The sequence below is a fragment of the Erinaceus europaeus genome, chromosome 2 (genome assembly GCF_950295315.1).
Source record: "Erinaceus europaeus chromosome 2, mEriEur2.1, whole genome shotgun sequence".
Lineage (NCBI taxonomy): Eukaryota > Metazoa > Chordata > Mammalia > Eulipotyphla > Erinaceidae > Erinaceus > Erinaceus europaeus.
In genome coordinates, this window is record NC_080163.1 from 64,682,549 (window position 1) to 64,702,451 (window position 19,903).

Genomic DNA, 19,903 nt, shown 5'->3' on the forward strand with positions numbered 1-19,903 from the left:
TGATGTTTATTTTTCTATTGAGCATCACAATGTCATTATTTTTTTTATAGCAGAGCACTGCTCAGCTCTGGTTTATGGTGGTGTAGGGGACTGACCCTGGGACTTTGGAGCCTCAAGCATGAGAGTCTGTCTGCATAAACATTATGCTATTATCCCTGCCCAACAATATCCCTTTTTAAAACATTCCTTTATCTGAAGAGTTGTTTTAACATATTTGGAGGAATTTTGATTTGTATCTAAAAATGCATATCCAGAATAGGAAAAAAGCAGTTGTGTTTAACAGTAGTCATATTATTGTGATATTTAAAATTATTTGCATGTCATGAAAATATGTTCTGTATTAAATACAAATAGAAAAATGAACCAACATTTTAAAGAATAAGGAAATTAACTGAAAATCAGAAAAAATAAACAGTTTTTACAAAGTTACATAAATTTTTTTAAAACTACAAGTTGTAATTGATGGTTGAAAACTTTAGACCCAGTGCTTTAAGAGAGTTAACTTTTGTTCATTTCTTTAGGGAAATGATGCTTTTTTTGGCTTTGCCCAAGATACTGTCAATAGTCAGGTGAAATAGAACTTTGTGAACAAATATGAAGCATTTTTTCTCAGTGTCTAATCCCTCCAAATTTTGGAAATTTAGTATTTTTATTTCATGACAAGATAGCAAATTGTATAAACCCAATACAAATCTCTTCTCTGTAACATACAAGTGGAACACTGATTATATTGTCAAGGGTAGTATGGTAATATCATGTCTGAGAGGAGAATTCACCCATAAGAGATAGGTATAACAAGTAAAACTTGATGAGAAGCATCAAAGGAGACATAAAGAGTCTGTATGATCAATTGTTGTTTGTATATTTATTCAAGTAACATGTCCTGTTTATTGAAACTAGACTTACTTTGCCAGCACATGTATCAGACTCTGATTATTTTTTATGGTAATGAGGGCAATTGTGGAAAGAAAAATATTATATATTTACCATTGTAGGTAGTAGAGTCTAGTGCTGTTTATTGCCTGTAAAGTTTTATTTACAGAAAGTAAACTGGAATAGACATGAATTATTCTGTTTTAATTTAGCATGGTTGGATTATTTTCTACTCATTTTGTTGTATAAACATTGAGTCACATGCTTCAATGCAACTCACACTAAAAAGCACACACACACAAAAAAAGATTGCAGCAGCCTGGGAAGTGGCACAATGGCTATGTCACTGAATTTACAAACATGACTTTCCAAGTTTAATTCCTGACATTGTATGTATCCGTGATGCCCTCCTCCTCTTCCTCCTCCTCCTCCTCCTCCTCCTCCTCTTCCTCTTCCTCCTCCTCCTCCTCCTTCTCTCTCTCTCTTATAAATACATACGATTGTTTAAAAAAAATTCATTGTGGAGCTGGGTGGTGGTGCACCTTGTTGAGTGCACATGTTACAATGCACAAGGACTCAGATTCAAGCCGCCAGTCACCGCCTGCAGGGGAGCTTCACAAGTAGTAAAACAGGGCTGCAGATGTCTCTCTGTCCCTCTCCCTCTCTCAATGTCTCTCTGTCCCTCCCTCTTCTCAATTTCTGGCTTATTTAAAAAAAAATCATTGTAAATGAAGTCAAGTTTTCCTGACAAAGTCAAATGCTACAAAACTGGCAGATTTGAATGAATATTACTTTCCTTGGATAGACAACTGCAGTGAACAATATCTATATAGCTTTATTTATAGGGTATTGCTGTATCTGTTACTAAGGTTAAAGCCACCTAAGAAAAAACTTTGAAACTCCTCTTCAAGAGGTGCTATGCAAAAGATTTGTTCTTGATTACATGTTAGGTTGAAAAAAACACTTGGTGTACTTGAATAAATATATTTGGCAAAGAAAATGCAGAGCTAGAGACAATTTGGAGATAGACATATGATTTAACACAGTGTCACTTAATGACACATAGATCTCTGATCTGTTAACTAGCTGCCCTTGAATGGTGACTGCTGGTTCAAACATATTTTCCAATTCGAAAATGTTTGCTTGTTATTTCAGGAATTTCTGCTTCTCTGCACAGTTCAATGTTACAAAAATTCCATTCTCATAATGGTCACTCAGCACTTTGAAATTATGACCAGTTTATGGAACTGCACATGAAACATCAAGAAATTGCAACAGAGGCTTGACCTTAAAGAAACCTCTCAGTTCACCTAGCTCTGCTCTGATTCTTGTCTTAAAGAAACTACAATCCCTTTTACATGAAACATGATATCCAGAAATGCATCTTCCTAGTAATGAGATATTGAATCCAAGCATCTGAGGAAACTCAACCCCCTTGATTTGTCAGTGATAATTTCCACTGGTTGACTAGCAACTCTTCCAGAGAAAGGTCTCAGCAAAAAAGGGATATAAGCAATTAACACTGCACAGTCATTCAAAAATACAGCCTGGGAAACAATGTCAAAGGTATTGCTTTACACAGTAGGGAAAAAAGTGCCAACATTTCAAAAAGTCAGCAAGAGAGAATATCCTTTTTGGAGGACCAATAAAAGTGAACTTTCACCCCTAACACTTTGTGACTTCTTGATCTATTTTACCTTACTTAGCCCACTACTTTATACACTACCTTGCCTTTCTGTTTCTTTTTCAAACAAACAAACAAAAAAAACACCTGATATTGTCATTCTACGGTTCACTGGTTCACTGTTCGACTTCTGTATGTATCTGAGCTCCTGAATAACAATCCGACCCCTCAGAGATGTTTTGCCTTATAAATAGCTGAATAGGGGCTGGATGGTGGTACATTTGATTGAGCACACATGGTACCAACTGCAGGAACTACAGATTCAAGTCACCAATCTCCACATGCAGTAGAAGCTTCATGAGTGGTAAAGCAGTGCTGTAGGAGTCTATCCCTCTCCACGTCTCCCTTCCATCTCAATTTCTCTGAATAAATAACTTTATTAAGTAAATAGATTTACTGCCTTTGGAAATTGAGGTGAATATACACTATTTTAAATATTCTCTGTATTGTCTATGATTCACTTAACAACTTAGAATAGTTGCTTCTTACCATGAGGGCATATTTTCCAAAATATTCAATAAATTCCTGTAACTGCAGATAGTATCAAGCCATTATTTTTAACATATAAATAACAAAAGTTTAATTTATAAATTAGGCATGGTAATAATTTAAAACAGTAGATAGTAATTAAGAGAACATGTAGGATAATATATTAAAGTAGAAGTAATGTTAATGGCATCTGTTTTGCTCCTCTGAAAACACTTCCTATATGTAATATACTTGGATCATAGTTAATGAACTATGGATGAGTGACCACAGAAATTGAATCTATTGATAAAGAGTTTACTGTATAAATGCTACAATGTTTTTTTTAAATTAATTTATTTATTCCCTTTTGTTGCCCTTATTGTTTTATTGTTGTAGTTATTCTTGTTGTAGTCGTTGTTGGATAGGATAGAGAGAAATAGAGAGAGAAGGGGAAGACAGAGAGGGGGAGAGAAAGATAGGCACCTGCAGACCTGCTTCACTGCCTGTAAAGCGACTCCCCTGCAGGTGGGGAGTCGGGGGCTCGAACCGGGATCCTTACACCGGTCCTTGTGCTTTGCGCCACATGCGTTTAACCCGCGGCACTAACGCCCGACTCCCTCGCTGCAATGTTTTAATCTGATAAATATAACACTGCTTTCATTTTTACAAAGACATGTGAAGTTACATGCAAACATATGGTAGGGTGGGTTTGAGCTGTGGCACACCAGGTTAAATGCACATCGTATGAAGTGAAAGGACAGGCTCAAGGATCCCAGTTCAAGCCCCCAGCTCCCCACCAGCAGAGGGGGGAGGGGGCAGGTGTCTATCTTTCTCTCTCCTTTTCTATCTTCCCCTTTCCTCTCAATTACTATCTGTTTTATAAAAAAAAAAAGGCCATCATGAGCAGTGGCATCATAGTGCAGGCACTGAACCCCAGTGATAACCCTGGAGACAAAAAGGAAAAAAAAAATATGGATGAAGATATTCAATTTATTGTCATTTTAAAGTCAAATTTAAAATACAGATAATAGTATAAGATCACATATTGCAAATAAATTTACATGTTTTCTAGAAAAAAGTCTAGGAGACTGTAAATATATTTTGAAGTATATCAGTTTGGAATAATTTTTCCTAAGGCAGTGTTTTAAAATACATTTGTAAAGTTGTGGTCCAAGAGGTGGTGCAGTGGCTAAGGAGCTAGACTCTAGAGCATGGGGTCCTGAGTTCAATCCCTGGCAGCACATGTACCAGAATGATGCCTGGCTCCTTCTCTCTCTCCTCTTATCTTTATTTCTTTAAAAAATATTTTATTATTTATTTATTCCCTTTTGTTGCCCTTGTTGTTTTATTGTTGTAGTTATTGTTGTTAGTGATGTCATTGTTGGATAGGACAGAGAGAAATGGAGAGAGGAGGAGAGACAGAGAGTGGGAGAGAAAGATAGACACCTGCAGACCTGCTTCACCACCTGTGAAGGGATTCCCCTGGAGGTGGGGAGCCGGGGCCTCAAACTGGGATCCTTATGCTTATCCTTGCACTTTGTGCCACCTGTGCTTAACCCACTGTGCTGCCGCCAGATTCCCTTCCTCTTATCTTTCTTATTAATAAAGTAAATAAAATCTTTAAAAATAAATAAATAAAATACATTTGTAAAGTTTATGTGTTACTTGAAATAAAAAATTCAAACACTTGCCCTTGTTGAAGCAAAATGTTTCTCTAAAACAGTACTTTCAACACTGACTTTCACACAGGAATATCTTTGAATTGATTTGGATTGTGTAGTGCAAGAAAAATAAAATTTCCGTGAAACAATGTCTTAATAACCTGTGTTTCCAATCCATTGCCATTACTGTTGTATATCTCAATCTTCTGTGGCACTGTAATTTGTATAAGCGGTGATTCAGAATCTGCAGTAAAGAAAATATATATGAACATTCCCCAGGATAGAGCACCATCCTTATTCTTGCATCTGCCCCCTCTTACCATCACTCCTGGAACTTCCAAACACACATGCACACCACCACAACCACTACTGAAAACAGCAGTAAACAATAACAAATAGAATTTTGTAGGATACCAGGAAGAGGTTTCTCCTAAAAGTAGAAACATAAAGCAAAGCTTAAGGATACCTGGGAATTTAATCCCAACCCAGAGTAAAAGAAGAAGGGTTGGGGGGTTGGTCTTTTGGACCCCCACACATCCCTGTCCCCTGTCATATTCTCTTCTCTCTTCCCAGCTGTCATTCATTGATAAAAGGCTTTCTAATATGTGATTTCAAAATTATCACACAACTCAAAAAAATAAATAAAATTTTAAAAATGCAGAAAAGCTGTTAAGTGCAAAGGTAATGAATAACTGCCAGGGGCCTGCTGTGAGCCCTCTAACCAGCAGGATCAGCAGACTCTAGAAAGTTAGGCTGTTCTAACCCCTTAGGCACTTCCCAGTCTGAACTAGTGTTGTGGGGTGAGGAGGGAGATACCAGCCAAGCCCAAGGTCACTGGCAAAGGCGTTCTTTCTTCCTATGCAATAGGAACCTTCACTTACTAAGGGTTGCAGAGGTGAGCCGGCCCAAACCTGAGAAGATTAATAAGAGAGACAGCATTGCGTGGGTGGCCGGCCACTTGGTGGTGATGTCAGTTAACTAACTGCAAAACGGTTGGTCATGCCTCAGCTCATGCCTCAGCTCGAGGACACCAGACCCTTGCTCTAGGTCTTGCTGAAGAAAGATTGTAGAGAACCCCAGGGCAAGAGGTCTGGTAGGAGGGGGTGCGGGGTTATGGAGGACAATGCAGAGGGAGGGAGCAGCCCCCCATCTCCCCACCCCCTGCATTCCCGCCCCAGACCCAGACTCTCCAGAGTGCAACCCCAGCCATTTGGCAGATACCTCCCTGCACAAAGTAAACATATGGGAGGGAGCCTGTGTATATGAACTTTTTTTTCTCAACTCTTGGCTTTTTAATTGCATTCAGGAGGTGCCCTAAGGGTTTGTAAGCAAATATGTCACTTCCTGATGACGCTTTTAGTACTAATAATCTTCATAGCTTTCTGGTTACAGGGCTGAAATACTACAGTGAAAGGAAAACCAAAACTAGATAGGAATATTATATTATACTTAATAGCCAAAATGTGCTATTTTAAACATATCGAGGATGCCGGGTAATGGCACACCTGGTTAAGTGTACACATGTTACGATGCACAAGGACCCACGGGATTCAAGCTTCTGGTCCCCACCCAGAGGGGGAAAATTTTGCAAGTGGAGAAGCAGTGCTACACATATTAAGGGAGTGATAAAGATGAAGAGACAAGAAAGAGACACCTGCAACACTGCTTCACCACTCGCAAAGCTTTCCCACTGCTGATGAGTCTTGGGCCTCCAACCCAGGCCTTCAAGCATTGTAACCTGAGCTCAACCAGATGTGCCGCCATCTGGTCCTATTCTCTCCCTCTCTACCTTCCCGTTTCTCTCTATTTCTGGCTATCTCTATCTAATAAATAATAATAATAGATAACAAAAAAAAACAAAACATATCGACTATCAAATTTTTAATTTGTCTCCTCAAATTAAATTTAAAAATATCTGTACAACAAAACAGAAATATTACTCTACTATCGATAAACATTTCTTCGGTTAAAAAAAAAATGAAGACGCTAAATATGAAGTGAGTGTATGTGTTTAAATCTCTCAGTATAGATTAGTACTTAAATAGATAAAGAAAACCATAACTATGAAATGGTCCTTTAAGAAAAAAATTCTTTTTTTATTCCATTGTTTATACTTTCTTTCCTTTCTCTCCTCCATTATAATAGAATTCTCACATGAAAAGGTAGTGGAATTGACTTGGAAAGAAACTTTAGATTATGGCTTAATATGCTTTTTGGTGGCTTACATAATTTCAATTTTGCAAGGAATTTATTGCCAAACAGATTTTAAGTGGGCCTTCCATGTAATTCCTGGACTTACATTTCTTATATACAAAATGAAATAATAACCTTGTTTTTACAATTTTTAGATGAAAACAAAATAGTTCTCATGTTTGTCCTATACCATTTCTGTCTGTCAGGAAATGTTTGTACTGCTAACAAATGATGGTTATTAAAAGAGTATTATAATATCAAAATAGCCATTTCTGAATATTTTAATAACTTTTATCATTTAATTTTTTCTCATGTATGTTATATACCATATTCATTCATGTTATTTGATTATTGCTATATACCTAAAGATACCATTTTTGCCCAATAATATGAAAATTGATGGAATTTAATATATTGTGATTTATTGCTTACAGTAAATCACTTTTTGTTACATATGTTATTGAAATTTTGAAGTCTAATATTTGTCACTGAATTCATGACAAGTATTAAAAGGCTATTCACTGCCCAGGCAATAGTAACACAATGGTGAGTGTTGGGAATAAAATCAGAAGTTTTGAGTTTGATTCCTAGCATAATATATGCCAGTGATAGTCTAGTTCTCTCTCTCTCTCGTTATTATCAATGTTCTATTATTTATTTCTAGATAAAAATTTATTATTATTATTATTAAATAAATGTTGATTAAATAATTATTCATGGTCTTACAAAAAATCTAATGTTCAAAGAAGAAAACTAAGAAGACACATATTTTATTATTTAAGTCACTACTATATTTTGTTTGCTATTGACTACTTATTTCTAGTGGGTACAATTTATAATCTTGCAACAATTTTTATTTAATACAATAATTACTTTCTACATGCTTACAATAAAACTGACACTAGGCATAAGCTTATGTATGTGAGACATCACCCGTTTCTTAGTGTGATAGAAAAATGGATGTGTATGAGAGATAAGTTGAAACTGATTTTTTTTTTTTAGATAGGACAAAGAGAAACGGAGAGAGGAGGGGAAGACAGACAGGGGGAGAGAAAGATAGACACCTGTAGACCTGCTTCACCGTCTGTAAAGCGACTCCTCTTCAGATGGGGAGCCCGAGCTCAAACCTGGATCCTTACTCCGGTCCTTGCACTTTGCACCATGTGCGCTTAACGCACTGTGCTACTGCCTGACTCCCAATTTTTTCTTTTTTAAAATATTTCATTCATTCATTCATTCATTTTTCAGCCCTAGTGGGACAATTAAACCTGGGACTCTGGAGCCATTATGTACCCTGCCTGTAGTATTTCTTTTTTAGAATATTCTGGAAATACAACTAAGTTTATTTTACTTTCAGTACAATACTAAAAGAAACTAGAAGTATATTAACATTTGAAACCAAAGCCATATTTAGATATGTAAATGATTTACATGGTGTTGGTGCATATTATTAATTTATTCTAAAGTAATATAAAAGCATCCAAGCTTTTAAGGGTAAACGCATGATAAACATTATTTTTCCACTTTACTAGGGGGAAAGGTAGTGCTTAACAGTTGGCAGATAGGTACAGCCTTTTGTCTCCCCATAATAGGCACCTGCAAGGTGCTTTCACCCCAATTTAGATCTTTTCCCACCATCATATACCAGGACTCTAGATTCCCTCCATTTCATCATATTTCCTCCTTCCCCAGAGCCCTTTGCTTTAGTGCAATACATTATAGGCAGTTCAAGTTTCACCTTATTTTTTCCCTTACTTTACTTGCTTCTTAGTTTCCACCTATGAATGAATGGAGAATTCATATATTCAGTATTTGTCCTTCTTTTCGGTTTATCTCACTCAAAAATGATACCTTCAAGCTCTGTCCAAGATCTGGAAAAGGAGATTATTTCATTTTTAATAGCTGCAATGATAAACATTTTTGTGTTTGAATGGTCACTTGTAATGGTCTGGGGCTTGGGGGATAGAAGTGATAAAATCATGAAGGGGAACTTTCCTTAGGCCAGAATTGTCAACATCCTCAGGATTAGAAAGTGGGAAGAAATTTGAAAGCAATGAATATTTCTGAGTAATATTTAGGGAAAAATACAGATCTGGTGAATAATTTGACATGAAGGTTAGTGAAACAGTTAAAATGACACATTTCTGGGATGATAGAGGCTCCACTTTTTGCAGAAGTAAAATTGAATAGTGAGCGGGACATAATGAATTCAGTTAAAACTAAATTGAGTTGTAGGTGTTTGTGGAGTACCAAACATAGCTATTAAATGTGGAATTGGAAACATGGGTCTGACAGGCTACAATAATTTAAAATAGATTAAGCAGTGAACACTCAAAAGATGAAAAGGAAAAGAATAAACAGGTCTTTTTTGAAAAATATGCCAAAATAAGGTCTGAAATAGAATTGCAAACAACATAGATAGTTCAGGGATTAAGTGAAAAGAATCCTCATAGAAAAAAATGAAACTAGTAAACTTAAGGTTGGTAAGAAATTAGAAGATGGTAATATTTATTGTGGTGATCAAAACAGCATTCTCAAAAAAAAAAAAAAAAGAAAGAAAGAAAGAAAAAGAAAGAAATAAAGAAGGAAATTGTCATAAAATTTGTCTGGAACTACAAAAGAACTTAGAAAACCCAAACAATCCTGAGGAAGCTAGGGAGCATGACAGAGAAGACACCACAATAGTAAAGCCTCCTTTAGTAATGGCAGAACTAGAACTAGAGTTGTGCACATGACAAATAAAGCACACCAATACTTTATCATTAATAATTATTATTTTAATGAGAGAGAGAGAAGGGGAAAGGAAAGAATAGAGACATCACTGCTCAACTCTGATTTATGGTGGGCTGAGGATTGAAACTGGAACCTCAGTCTTAGGCATGAGTCCTTTGCATTACTATTATGCTGTCTCCTCAGGCCCATATTACATTGTTGTTACTTCTTAATATCAATGTAGTATATTTAATTTGGGAGAATTCACTAGGCTAGATCTGTTATCTTGTGTCTCAATGGAGAGTTATACCTCAGTAGATGGCTAGTTGCCTCTGCAACTATTTCCAGGTATTCCTTTTGAGGACAAGTTGAGATTGAACTTCACCCTTAACTAGTTTTTATTTCTGTACCCTTAAAAAATTCTTTTTTTATTTCTGGCCAGGCAAAAAAGCATACTACCCATCTGTTTTTATTCTATTCCTGTTTATTGGCTGAAGTTTCACCATGAAGGAGAGTGGTAACTGATTCTACTGGAAACTGGAAGGAGGAAGACCCAGGTTTTCACTTGCATGGATATATTCTAAAGGAAGATGCTAACATCTGGAGCCTAGTAGAAGGTCATCAGGGATAATACCACATACGCCTGCTTTATGGTAAGGTATAAGGGCCTCTAGAAAGGTATAGAGAATAATATATAATGATTCTATTCCAGTGCATTAAATAGGTTTAGAGAAGAACTATTCTGTCCTCCTCAGGATATTCTTTAATAGTAAGAAGGATTATTCAGGCAGAGTTAATAGGAATACATTTATTGCCATCTTTAGCACTTGTAAATAGTCACTTTGTTTTTTCCTATAGGCTACTTTGTGTCATTTATTTCTTTTCTAGGTAGTTTCAAGATTACGGAAACACAATTTAAATCAAAGGATTCTCAATTTTCTTTGCATTTCTCAAAGGATTTTCTTATTGACTGTGCAATGGTAACACTATTGTCCTTTATTAAAATTACATTTATTTATTATTGGATAAATATAGAGAGAAATTGAGCAAGAAGGAGGAGGTGGTAGAGAGGGAAAGAGGCAGAGAGACATCCTCAGCTTTGTTTTACCATTTGCGGAGCTTTCCGCCTGCAGGTGGGGACCAGAAGCTTGAACCTGGGTCTTTGTACATCGTAATGTGTGCACTTAACCAGGTGCGCCACCACCTGATCGCGATATTGTAATTTTAAGGGACGTTCCTTGCAGGCATAGTCCTTCAAGCATAATCAAAACTTAAGAGGATTCTACTTTAACTAGTAGGGGTGGGAATGCTTTTCTCTGCCAAGGGCCACCTGGATATTTATAACATCATTTGAGGGATACACAGAATTATCAATTTAAAACTTAGCTGGGGCTGAGGGGGAGGTAGCGCAGCGGGCTATGCGCACAAGGCTCAAAGCGCAAGGACAGGCATATGGAGCCCAGTTGGAGCCTCCAGCCCCACACCTACAAGTCTGCAGGTGTCTATCTTTCTCTCCTATCTTCTCCTCCTCTCTCTATCTTTTTCTGTCCTATACAACAACAGCAATGGTAATAACAACAAAGGAAACAAAATGGGGAAAAATGGTCACCAGGAGCAGTGGATTCTTAGTGCAGGCACTGAGTCCCAGCAATAACCCTGGAGGCAACTTAGCATATTGCTATGAAAAAAGTTTCTAGATTTATTGAGTTCCAAGTGCCACCTGAAGTAGCTTCTGCACAGCCAGATCAAAGGATTTCAGTACATGGCCAGTGGACTGCTGTTCCCCACCCCTGAAAGGAAGCAAGAAAGCGAATACATAATTTCCCATCCTACCAGAGCCCATATGATGTCACTCTTCACTAGTTTTTCTCTTTTGGAATGATAAAGAATGCATCACCTGCATACAAAATTTTCTATTGTGCTGTTCTCAACACACAACACCCCTGACCCAGTCTCCAGGAGTATCACCCGCTTGCATGACTTGGGTAGCTACAGCAAAAATGACTGGAGTCTGGGGGTCTTCATATATCCCCAGCTCAGGGTGCTAGCACAGCTCTCCGTATAGGAGTTGAGATCGGGCTCTATCGTAGCGTTATGTGAATAGCAGCAGGAGTAGATTCTGTAGCAGCAAAGCAGCCTGATCGTACAGCAGTAAGTAACTCTCTGGGAGATTGCCCAGCATGGACCTCCAGGACCTACCCTGAGGACCCGGGTGTATGCACATGCCCACCGCAACCCTCAAGCCTTTCTAGACAGGCCTCTCAAACAGCCAATAAGAGCGCATCCACATGCTCCTCCCCATCCCTATTAACCAACCAGAGAAAGCTCAATTCCCCTTCCTTCCTAAAGTAGGTGGGTCTGCGATGGAGAGGGGGCGGGGCTAAGCGCGGACGGGCGGGGCTTATAGTGTCCAATTTAGAAATCCCTTTCTGCCCGCTGGGACTGGGTTTGTCCCCTACGTCAGTTGAGCGAGCGCGATGTTGAGAGCTAGCAGGGCCCAGAGCCGAGTTGCGTCAGTGCAGAGCGCGCGCTCGTGCCCGGGTGCGCGCAGCTGGCCAGCTCTGGGGCCTCGGCCGGCTGGGAAGTGATGGAGCTGGCGGAGGCGGAGGAGACGGAGAGCTGAGTGCTGACCTGCGGCCTCTGCGGAGATGAGATCGGGCGCAGGTTCGCTCTTTAGGAGCCTCGGCTTCCAGTGGCTGCTGTTTGGTTTGCTGGGCCCAGTCCTGGCTGGGTTTCGGCCAGGTGGGTCTCTGCCCGTAGGGTCCCGTGCGGCGGAGTTCGCCCAGGGCTGGGGCGCTCCGAGTTCACCCAGCGGTGCCTGGGGTTGGAGAGGCCTGGCCTGGGGACTGGACTTGGGTTTGGGAGGCGGAGCCGCTGCAGCAGAGTGTAGACAAGCGCGCAGACTTGAAGATCGGCGTGTCTGGCGCCCCAAGCCTTCCTTGGCACTGTTCTCTCTGCTTGCAGTTCCTGTCTCCTTCCTGGCAGAGCCTTTTCGGCGCTCCCCGCCCCCATCTCCCTTAAAGCTGGTTCCCCCAGACCGTCCTGGGAGGACAGAGCCCAGCTCTGACCTCGGGAGCCTGCAAATCCCTGGACACTGGGTGCGCGCCTAGGGCGGGTGTCTGGATCACTGCTCAGAGCAATGGAGCTTGGTCTTGCCAGGACAGTTGACTGTCACTTGGAAAGAGACCGAGAAATGGAACTTTTGTTTCACGTTATCATGATTTTAATTTTTTCTGTCGTAATCATCAGAGTCGCCAATACGTTCACTGAGCTAAATTTAGTGATGGGATTCAGGGGGCGAGGGTTCATTTTTTTTCTTGAGCTATTTTGTTATTGTAACTATACGTAAAAGAAAAAAAAAATAGTTGCCACATTTCCATTAGTCATTTGCCCTTTATTGTGTTTCTAATTCGTGTTTTTGATCTGGGCAAATAATCCCCAACCCCTCTACTGGGTTTAGAAGATTATCCTAAGAACTAAATCACTTCTGTGAGGATCACTTTTGTATTGTGAAACTCCCCTAAGATGTGTAAAGTGTTGGTCCAAACAGTGGAAAACTATAGCCAGTGCTGTGCTAGCTAGCTTTTTTCTGGAAACAACCTTTTTTTTTTTTTTTCGGCTTTGGTATTACATTACTGTTTGCATGACTGTTACTTAAAATTAGTCATAGAATATAATGGAGATTTTTTTTTTAACTTAATCTTTGCTTTTACAGTTCAGAATTGCTGATGGAAATTTTTGGTGCAGTACTGCTGCTCTCCAAGAAATTGATAACATTTTTTTTCTTTTAATCTTTGCTTTGTTGTTTTCCAGTTAAGTGCATTTGCTCATTGTTAGGGAGTTTTGAAGCTCTAAATGCTGAAACTTTATGGAATAGGAAGTTGCCAGTTATTTTCTGGTTCAGACTTGTTTGTACTATGATAATCTTGATAGTTAACATTTATCACTCTTCAGTGTTATACATCTGAAATTTTAGTAATCTTAGGACTCTTGTGTGTTTGCAAACAGGAATAACACTTTTTATTTACTTATTTTTATTTCTGATCATTTCTGGGCCTTCATTGTTCGATACTGACTTTATTTTCATGAAGAAAAAGATGGAAGACAACAAGACACCAAAGCTTTCCCCAGTGCAGTGGAGACTCATGATCAAATCTCAGCAAACTAGGCATCCTCTTAACTGAGCTATTTTACTGGCTCTAAATAAGACTACTTTTAAAATAAGATAATGCTCCTTTATTTATTTAATTTATTTATTTTTGAGAAAAGGAGAAAGCGATCAGAGCACCTCTCTCCTCTGACAGATGACTGAATTTGAACCTCTGGAGTTTTCTGCTTTAATGCTGAGTTATCTTGCTGGCCCCCAAGTCTATATATTAAGGTTAATACATTATTTCTGCATATAAATGATTTCAGTGTCCTTGTGGTTCATGTGTCTTCTACCAGAATTTGGTTAACATTAGTCAGATTCCTACAAACACCATGTTCAGTACTAGTGGAGGTGCAAAGAGTAACCAACATGCTGTCTTTCTGATGGATATTGGAGAAAGTTTTATAAAGTGAGTTGACCTATATTGGTGAATGTTCAAGTAAAAGGACAGGATTACGTTTTATCCAGTTTAGTTTTTGCTAGGGCATGGTGGAGTGAAGAACATTTTCTGAAAGAGAAACATGAGCTTGTCTCCAAGAACTGGACAAGAAAAGAAACCAAAGAAAGATACTATGGTATGTTGGTACCAATTCAGGAGCGCCTTCAATGTCTTGGACTTTACCCTATAGTAAGTTCTTTGAACATGACACTTTTGAAATAAGGGTGTGACAAAACCAGGCTTCTAAGATAACTCAAAGTGTTATAGAGAACAGAATAGATAAAGGGACTGGGGAGACCAGTTAGGAGGATTTTGTAATATTATAAGTGAATCCACTAGTGGCTCTTTAAGGAAATGTTCTTCCAAAAACAGCTGACTAAATTTTTGTTACACCGGATATTTTGAAACCATTTCTACTAGGGAAAAGAATTTGAGGTTTCAGAAAGTACCACCCACATATCAATTACACTACAATTAAATACGTGTTATTAGGATTTTTACTAGCATTTATAAAACAACATTGTGTCAGTGAACAAATATAGTATAAAATTCCAGATAGCTGACTTACGGTAAACTTACTTATTTTAATTTGTACATTTGTATGTATATGTATAGCATATGTCAGGGATCCAAGCCTGGGAAAGCTTGGGAAGCTTGGGAAGCTCCCTCCCTACTGGGTCTCCTCCTGTGTGTTGAAATTATGTGTGCTCTACCAGGTGAGACACCTGCCACCACCATCTTTTTTTCTTTTAAGTGGGACTGATAATGGTAACTTTGTATCATCATGAAAACTAATGGGGAATCAGATAGATACTTCCTTATACTTTTCATTTTTAATGTAGTAATTACGATGTACATATATGTCTAACATTACAAGGGACATGACTATTATTAAAGCTTTATTTGTGTCAGTTTTTTAAAATATTTATTTATTAGAGACAGAAATTGAGAAGGGAAGGGGAGATAGAGAGAGAAAGAGACAGATACTTGCAGCCCAACTTCAAAACTCATGAAGCTTTCCCCCTGCAGGTAGGAACCAAGGGTATGAACCTGGGGTCCTACTGCGGGGACCCCTTTTGTGTCAGTTTTTAAATATGCACTGTCTTCTTGGCAATATTTTAAAATTTATTTTAAAATAATTAAAATATCTCAACTTATAACAAGTAGAAATTATGTTTCAAGTATCATAGTGTAGGGTAAGACATATTTTTATATATGAGAAATACCATTTTTCCTTTGACATACGATTAAAAATATTTTTATTGGTGGAAATAATGATTTACAGTAAATACAGTTGTTGGTGCATGTGTAAAATTTCTCAGTTTTCTACAAAACATTCTCACCCCCAGCCTAGGTCTTTCTCTCCCATTATGCGCCAGGACCTGAAAGCTCCTTCCCCCGCCCCTGACCCGAGTCCTCACTTTGGTACAGTATACCAAACCCCCCTCCACCGTCCAAGTCCAAGTTCTACTTTGCGTTACCCCTTTATGTTCTTATTTCTCAACTTCTGTTCATGAGTGAGATCAGCCGTATTTATCCTTCTCTTTCAGGTTCATCTCATCTAACATGATTCCTCAACTTGGCCGCATCTTGAAGGGATCATGTTAAGTGACACACTTTTCTTTTAGAATTCTTTCTGGTTTAATTCACTTTAGGGTGACTTTCCTTCCTTCCCTTTATATGCTCCTTAGAACTCGCATGCTGGTAGTCAACTGGTAGTGCAGCTGGTTAAGGGCACGTGGTGCAAAGCTCAAGGACCAGCGTAAGAATCCTGGTTCGAGCCCTTGGCTCCCCACCTGCAGGAGAGTCGCCTCACAGGCGGAGAAGCAGGTCTGCAGGTGTCTATCTTTCTCTCCCCCTCTCTGTCTTCCCCTCCTTTCTCCACTTCTCTCTGTCCTATCCAACAACGAAGACATCAGTAATAACAAAGGCAACAAAAAATAAATAAATAAATAAATGTATTAAAAAAATAACTCATGCTACTATGCTTTCGAGATGATGCTCAGTAGATTAGCCTCTTTAATCGCTGCTTTGGAATAACCTTGTACCTATTTTTGAGTCACTGTTTACTGAGAGGAAGTTCAGCAGTCTGTAACATAGCAGGTGCCGAATTACAGATTCGCTATTAGGATGACAAATGTGAAGGGTTAGGGAATGTTCATCAGTAAAATTCATTATCATGAGATCCTGAGCACATGGGAGCATCTGACACCAAAGGGAACTTGGTCTCAATGGGATGCTATGCTTTATTGTCTCTCCTTGCCTCTCTTTGAAAGCATAGAAGAACTAATGTATCAGCTATGAGAATTTATGGAAAACTGAAGGAAAATATATGAACTATGAAAAAATAAAACTTACGTTAAGTTTTGATATCTAGAACTATGAGTTATGAAATCCATGTCTGTACAGACTGTAAAGATCAGAAGAGGGTCTTTGTTCAGTGTATACTTTATAGCATACCTAGTGTATTAGTGCTGGAAACACAGGATGATGAAAATACTTTGTCTCCAGGAATTTAAATCTCTTGATGCAGGAATTTAAAAATCTCCTGGGGATTAAATCTTTTAAGTCGTGTTTTTTTTTTTTTTTAACTAAGGTGTACTTAAAAGCAAGTAACAGCAAAAGCTCTTTTAAAAATGTAAGGAAGAATAAATGCTCAAAGACTGTAACACAAAATTGTAAGACTATGACATAGCTGTGGAAATTATAATTACATTTGAAGATAGTTATTAGTATATGCTTACTTGAAATTGACCTTGTGAATGGAATAGAAGCACATGATTCAAAGTAGCAGTGCTTAATGGATCTAATTTCTCATAAATGGAATAATTTTAACAGCAGACTTTACCTTAATCATGCTGGATGCAGAATCCAGACTTACTTCCTGTATTGGAAGTAATAAAGGCGGCTATTTGTTTGGATAGTAGGCAGGAAGAAAAGGAGAAAAGCCTCTGGCCTGAGTGCTCACATTTGTTTGCTTTGCAATTTAGGTGGAGCTGTTTTAACTTCACTTTGCTACAACTGCTATTATCAAGCATATACTTAGACTTCCTTCAAAGGAATTAGACAAAGAAAAACAGTGCATTAAACCACTTAAGCCATTTTCCTATTTGTTTATTTGTTTCCTTATTGCTTGGGCTCAGCACCTTCATGATTCTACTCTCCTGGTGGACTCTCCCCCCCCCCCCCCCCCCCCCCCCCCCCCCCGCCTCCCTTTTTACATAGAAGATGAGAAACAGAAGTTTTGACACCACAACACAGTGACACTTCCCTCTAGCAAATGTTCCCATGTAGTGGTCGGGGGCTCAAACCTCAAACCCAGGTCCCTGCTCATAAAAGTGGCAAGTAACACCTTTCCTTTTCTTTTACTATGTTTATGATTCACTGCACTTTTTATTTCACACTTATTTTTTATCTCTAGCCCTTAATTTTCTAGTTTTGTGGGGTGGTTATTTTAACAGACTGCTTATCCCATTAAATTCAGAGAGAACCATTTGTATTCTCTGCAGAGTTGACTGTTTACAGTTTTAGTTTTCATTGTGAAATTTATCTTTTGAATGAGGGTCAGTCTTTTTGCCCCCAGAAGGCACCTGGTGATATTTTAATTATCACAGCAAGGTACTTCTGGCAAAATGAGCGTAGAAGTTAGAAGTAGCAGGAGCGGGCAGTAGCTCAGTGGGTTAAGCACACATGGCGTAAAGCGCAGGGACTGAAGTAAGGATCCCGGTTCAAGCCCTCGGCTCCCCACCTGCAGGGGAGTCGCTTCACAGGCAGTGAAGCAGGTCTGTAGGTGTCTTATCTTTCTCTTATCCTCTCTGTCCTCCCCTCCTCTCTCCATTTCTCTGTGTCCTATCCAACAATGATGATATCAACAACAATAACTACAACAATAAGACAAGGGCAACAAAAGGCAATAAATAAATACTTTTAAAAAGTTAGAAGTCACTAAATACCCTGCATTACACATCCTTCTCCCTTAATATTTTTCTGACCCAAGATGTCCATATTGCTTGACGTTGAAGTTAAAGGTTAGGACTGAGTTGTGACTCACACCTTAGAGTGCATATTTTATAATGTGCAATGACCCTGGGGTTTCAAGTCCCTGGTCCCCACCTACAGGGGAAAAACTTCGTAAGTGGTGAAACAGTGTCGTAGGTATCTCTCTTTCTCCTTGATTTCTCTTTGTCTGTATCCAATAAGTAAATAAAATATTAAAAAACAAATAAAATAGTGTCAATGGACTTACTTGATTGGACTATGAGAAACATGAGATGGTACTATAATTTAGAATTTAAAACAATAAAATGAACTTGGGGAAAATCTAATCAAGGTATGAACATGAAGGAAATAAAAGGAAATCAAAATTAGATATAAGAAAACTTAAAAAAAGAAGAAGAAGAAGGAAAAAAGAAAGGAGGAGGACTAGAAGAAAACTCACTTCATAGGTCATGATGTGCATCGTCACAGGTTTGATTTACAGTATGGCATTTGGGTCCCATGCTGTGGTCTCAGTGTTTCTCCCCCCCCATATCTGAAATAATAAAAAATGAAAAAGTTGTTGTAGAAATGGTGAAATTATGTATATGTAAAGTGCTAGAGCAAAAAAAAAAAAATCAAGAAGGGAACTTTTCACATAACTAGTATATATTACTTTTGAATGTTATAACTCAAATACTTGCATTTCTTAGGATGTGTTGGAATTCCTTGTGGCACATAGAAAGTGAGTTCTTGGCTTATTTATTTATTTATTTATGTTACAGAATTACATGTCAACAGGGGTTTGAATCCACACCATTCCCACCACAAGAGTTCTGAATCTTCACTCTCCCTACTGCAATCCTTCTACAGTTGGCTCTAAAGTTTTAAACATGGCCCAGCCATCTTCTCTACAACTATCTGTCCACATTTATACGTTGTTGCCCTTGAGTCCTTGGCTTTTAAAACTGAAAAGCCCACAACAAAATAATAGCCCTGGCATACAGAAGTCATTTCAGGTTACTTAAATATGAAAACTTTTTTCAAAAATAAACATTTCAGATTTTTTTTTTTCCAAAAATAAGAATTGTGCTCTTAAGTGAGAGCACAGGAAAGCAAGAATATTGTGTCATATACTCTTGTACTGAACTTCTACTCTTTGCTACCAATGTGGATGAAACGGTCCATTTTAGTCTTGATCTGTAACTATCTGTGTGACCTTATAAAATCACTTAGAACTGTTTCATGATGAGAGCTCTTTAAATATCTACCGTATGTCCACTTGTAGCTCTCTTCTTTGAGGCATTTCATTTTGTCTTTGATGTTTGCTTCTATGTTATGAAACAATTTTAGTTGCATATTGCTCAGCTTCTAGTGCAATTGTTGTTTGAGTCTGTTAGTATATATGCCCTTGCCTGTAGTGATTTACTCAAAGAACTTAATTTGAAATCATTGTAGAACCACAGGGTGTTACTAATAAATGTATAGGATGAGTTAATTTTTTATCACATAATTTTTTTTTCCCTCCAGGATTATTATTGCTCCTGGCCATTTTTCCTACTTTTTGTTGTCCTTGTTATTGTTGCCATTGCTGTTGTTGTTGGATAGGACAGAGAGAAATCAAGAAAGAAATGGAAGACAGAGAGGGGGAGAGAAATACAGACACCTACAGACCTGCTTTACCACCTGTGAAGTGACCACCCTGCAGGTGGGGTGTCCGGGACTGGAACTGGGATCCTTAGGCTTGT

The 19,903-nt window shown here is 38.4% G+C and overlaps 2 protein-coding genes across 4 annotated transcripts in view; one reads left to right on the top strand and one right to left on the bottom strand.

Annotated features, from left to right (window-relative positions):
- LOC103107904 (A disintegrin and metallopeptidase domain 3-like) overlaps nt 1–5,673 on the bottom strand; it is a 69,374-nt gene extending 63,701 nt beyond the window's left edge. For 2 of the 3 annotated variants that reach the window (XM_060182208.1, XM_060182219.1), the window contains exons 1-2: nt 5,568–5,673; nt 4,848–4,930 (exon numbers count right to left, since the gene is read on the bottom strand). In XM_060182208.1, coding sequence (XP_060038191.1) covers nt 4,848–4,930; nt 5,568–5,625 — 141 coding nt within the window. In that variant the 5' untranslated portion in view covers nt 5,626–5,673. Of the gene's footprint in view, nt 1–987; nt 1,023–4,847; nt 4,931–5,567 lie in introns of those variants that run through there. The other variant, XM_060182214.1, reaches the window with a different exon arrangement.
- A 6,372-nt stretch (nt 5,674–12,045) lies between these two features.
- Nucleotides 12,046–19,903, top strand: part of ADAM9 (ADAM metallopeptidase domain 9) — a 68,897-nt gene continuing 61,039 nt past the window's right edge. Inside the window, exon 1 of the mRNA XM_016185397.2 lies at nt 12,046–12,333. Coding sequence (XP_016040883.1) covers nt 12,240–12,333 — 94 coding nt within the window. The 5' untranslated portion in view covers nt 12,046–12,239. The remainder of the gene's footprint in view (nt 12,334–19,903) is intronic.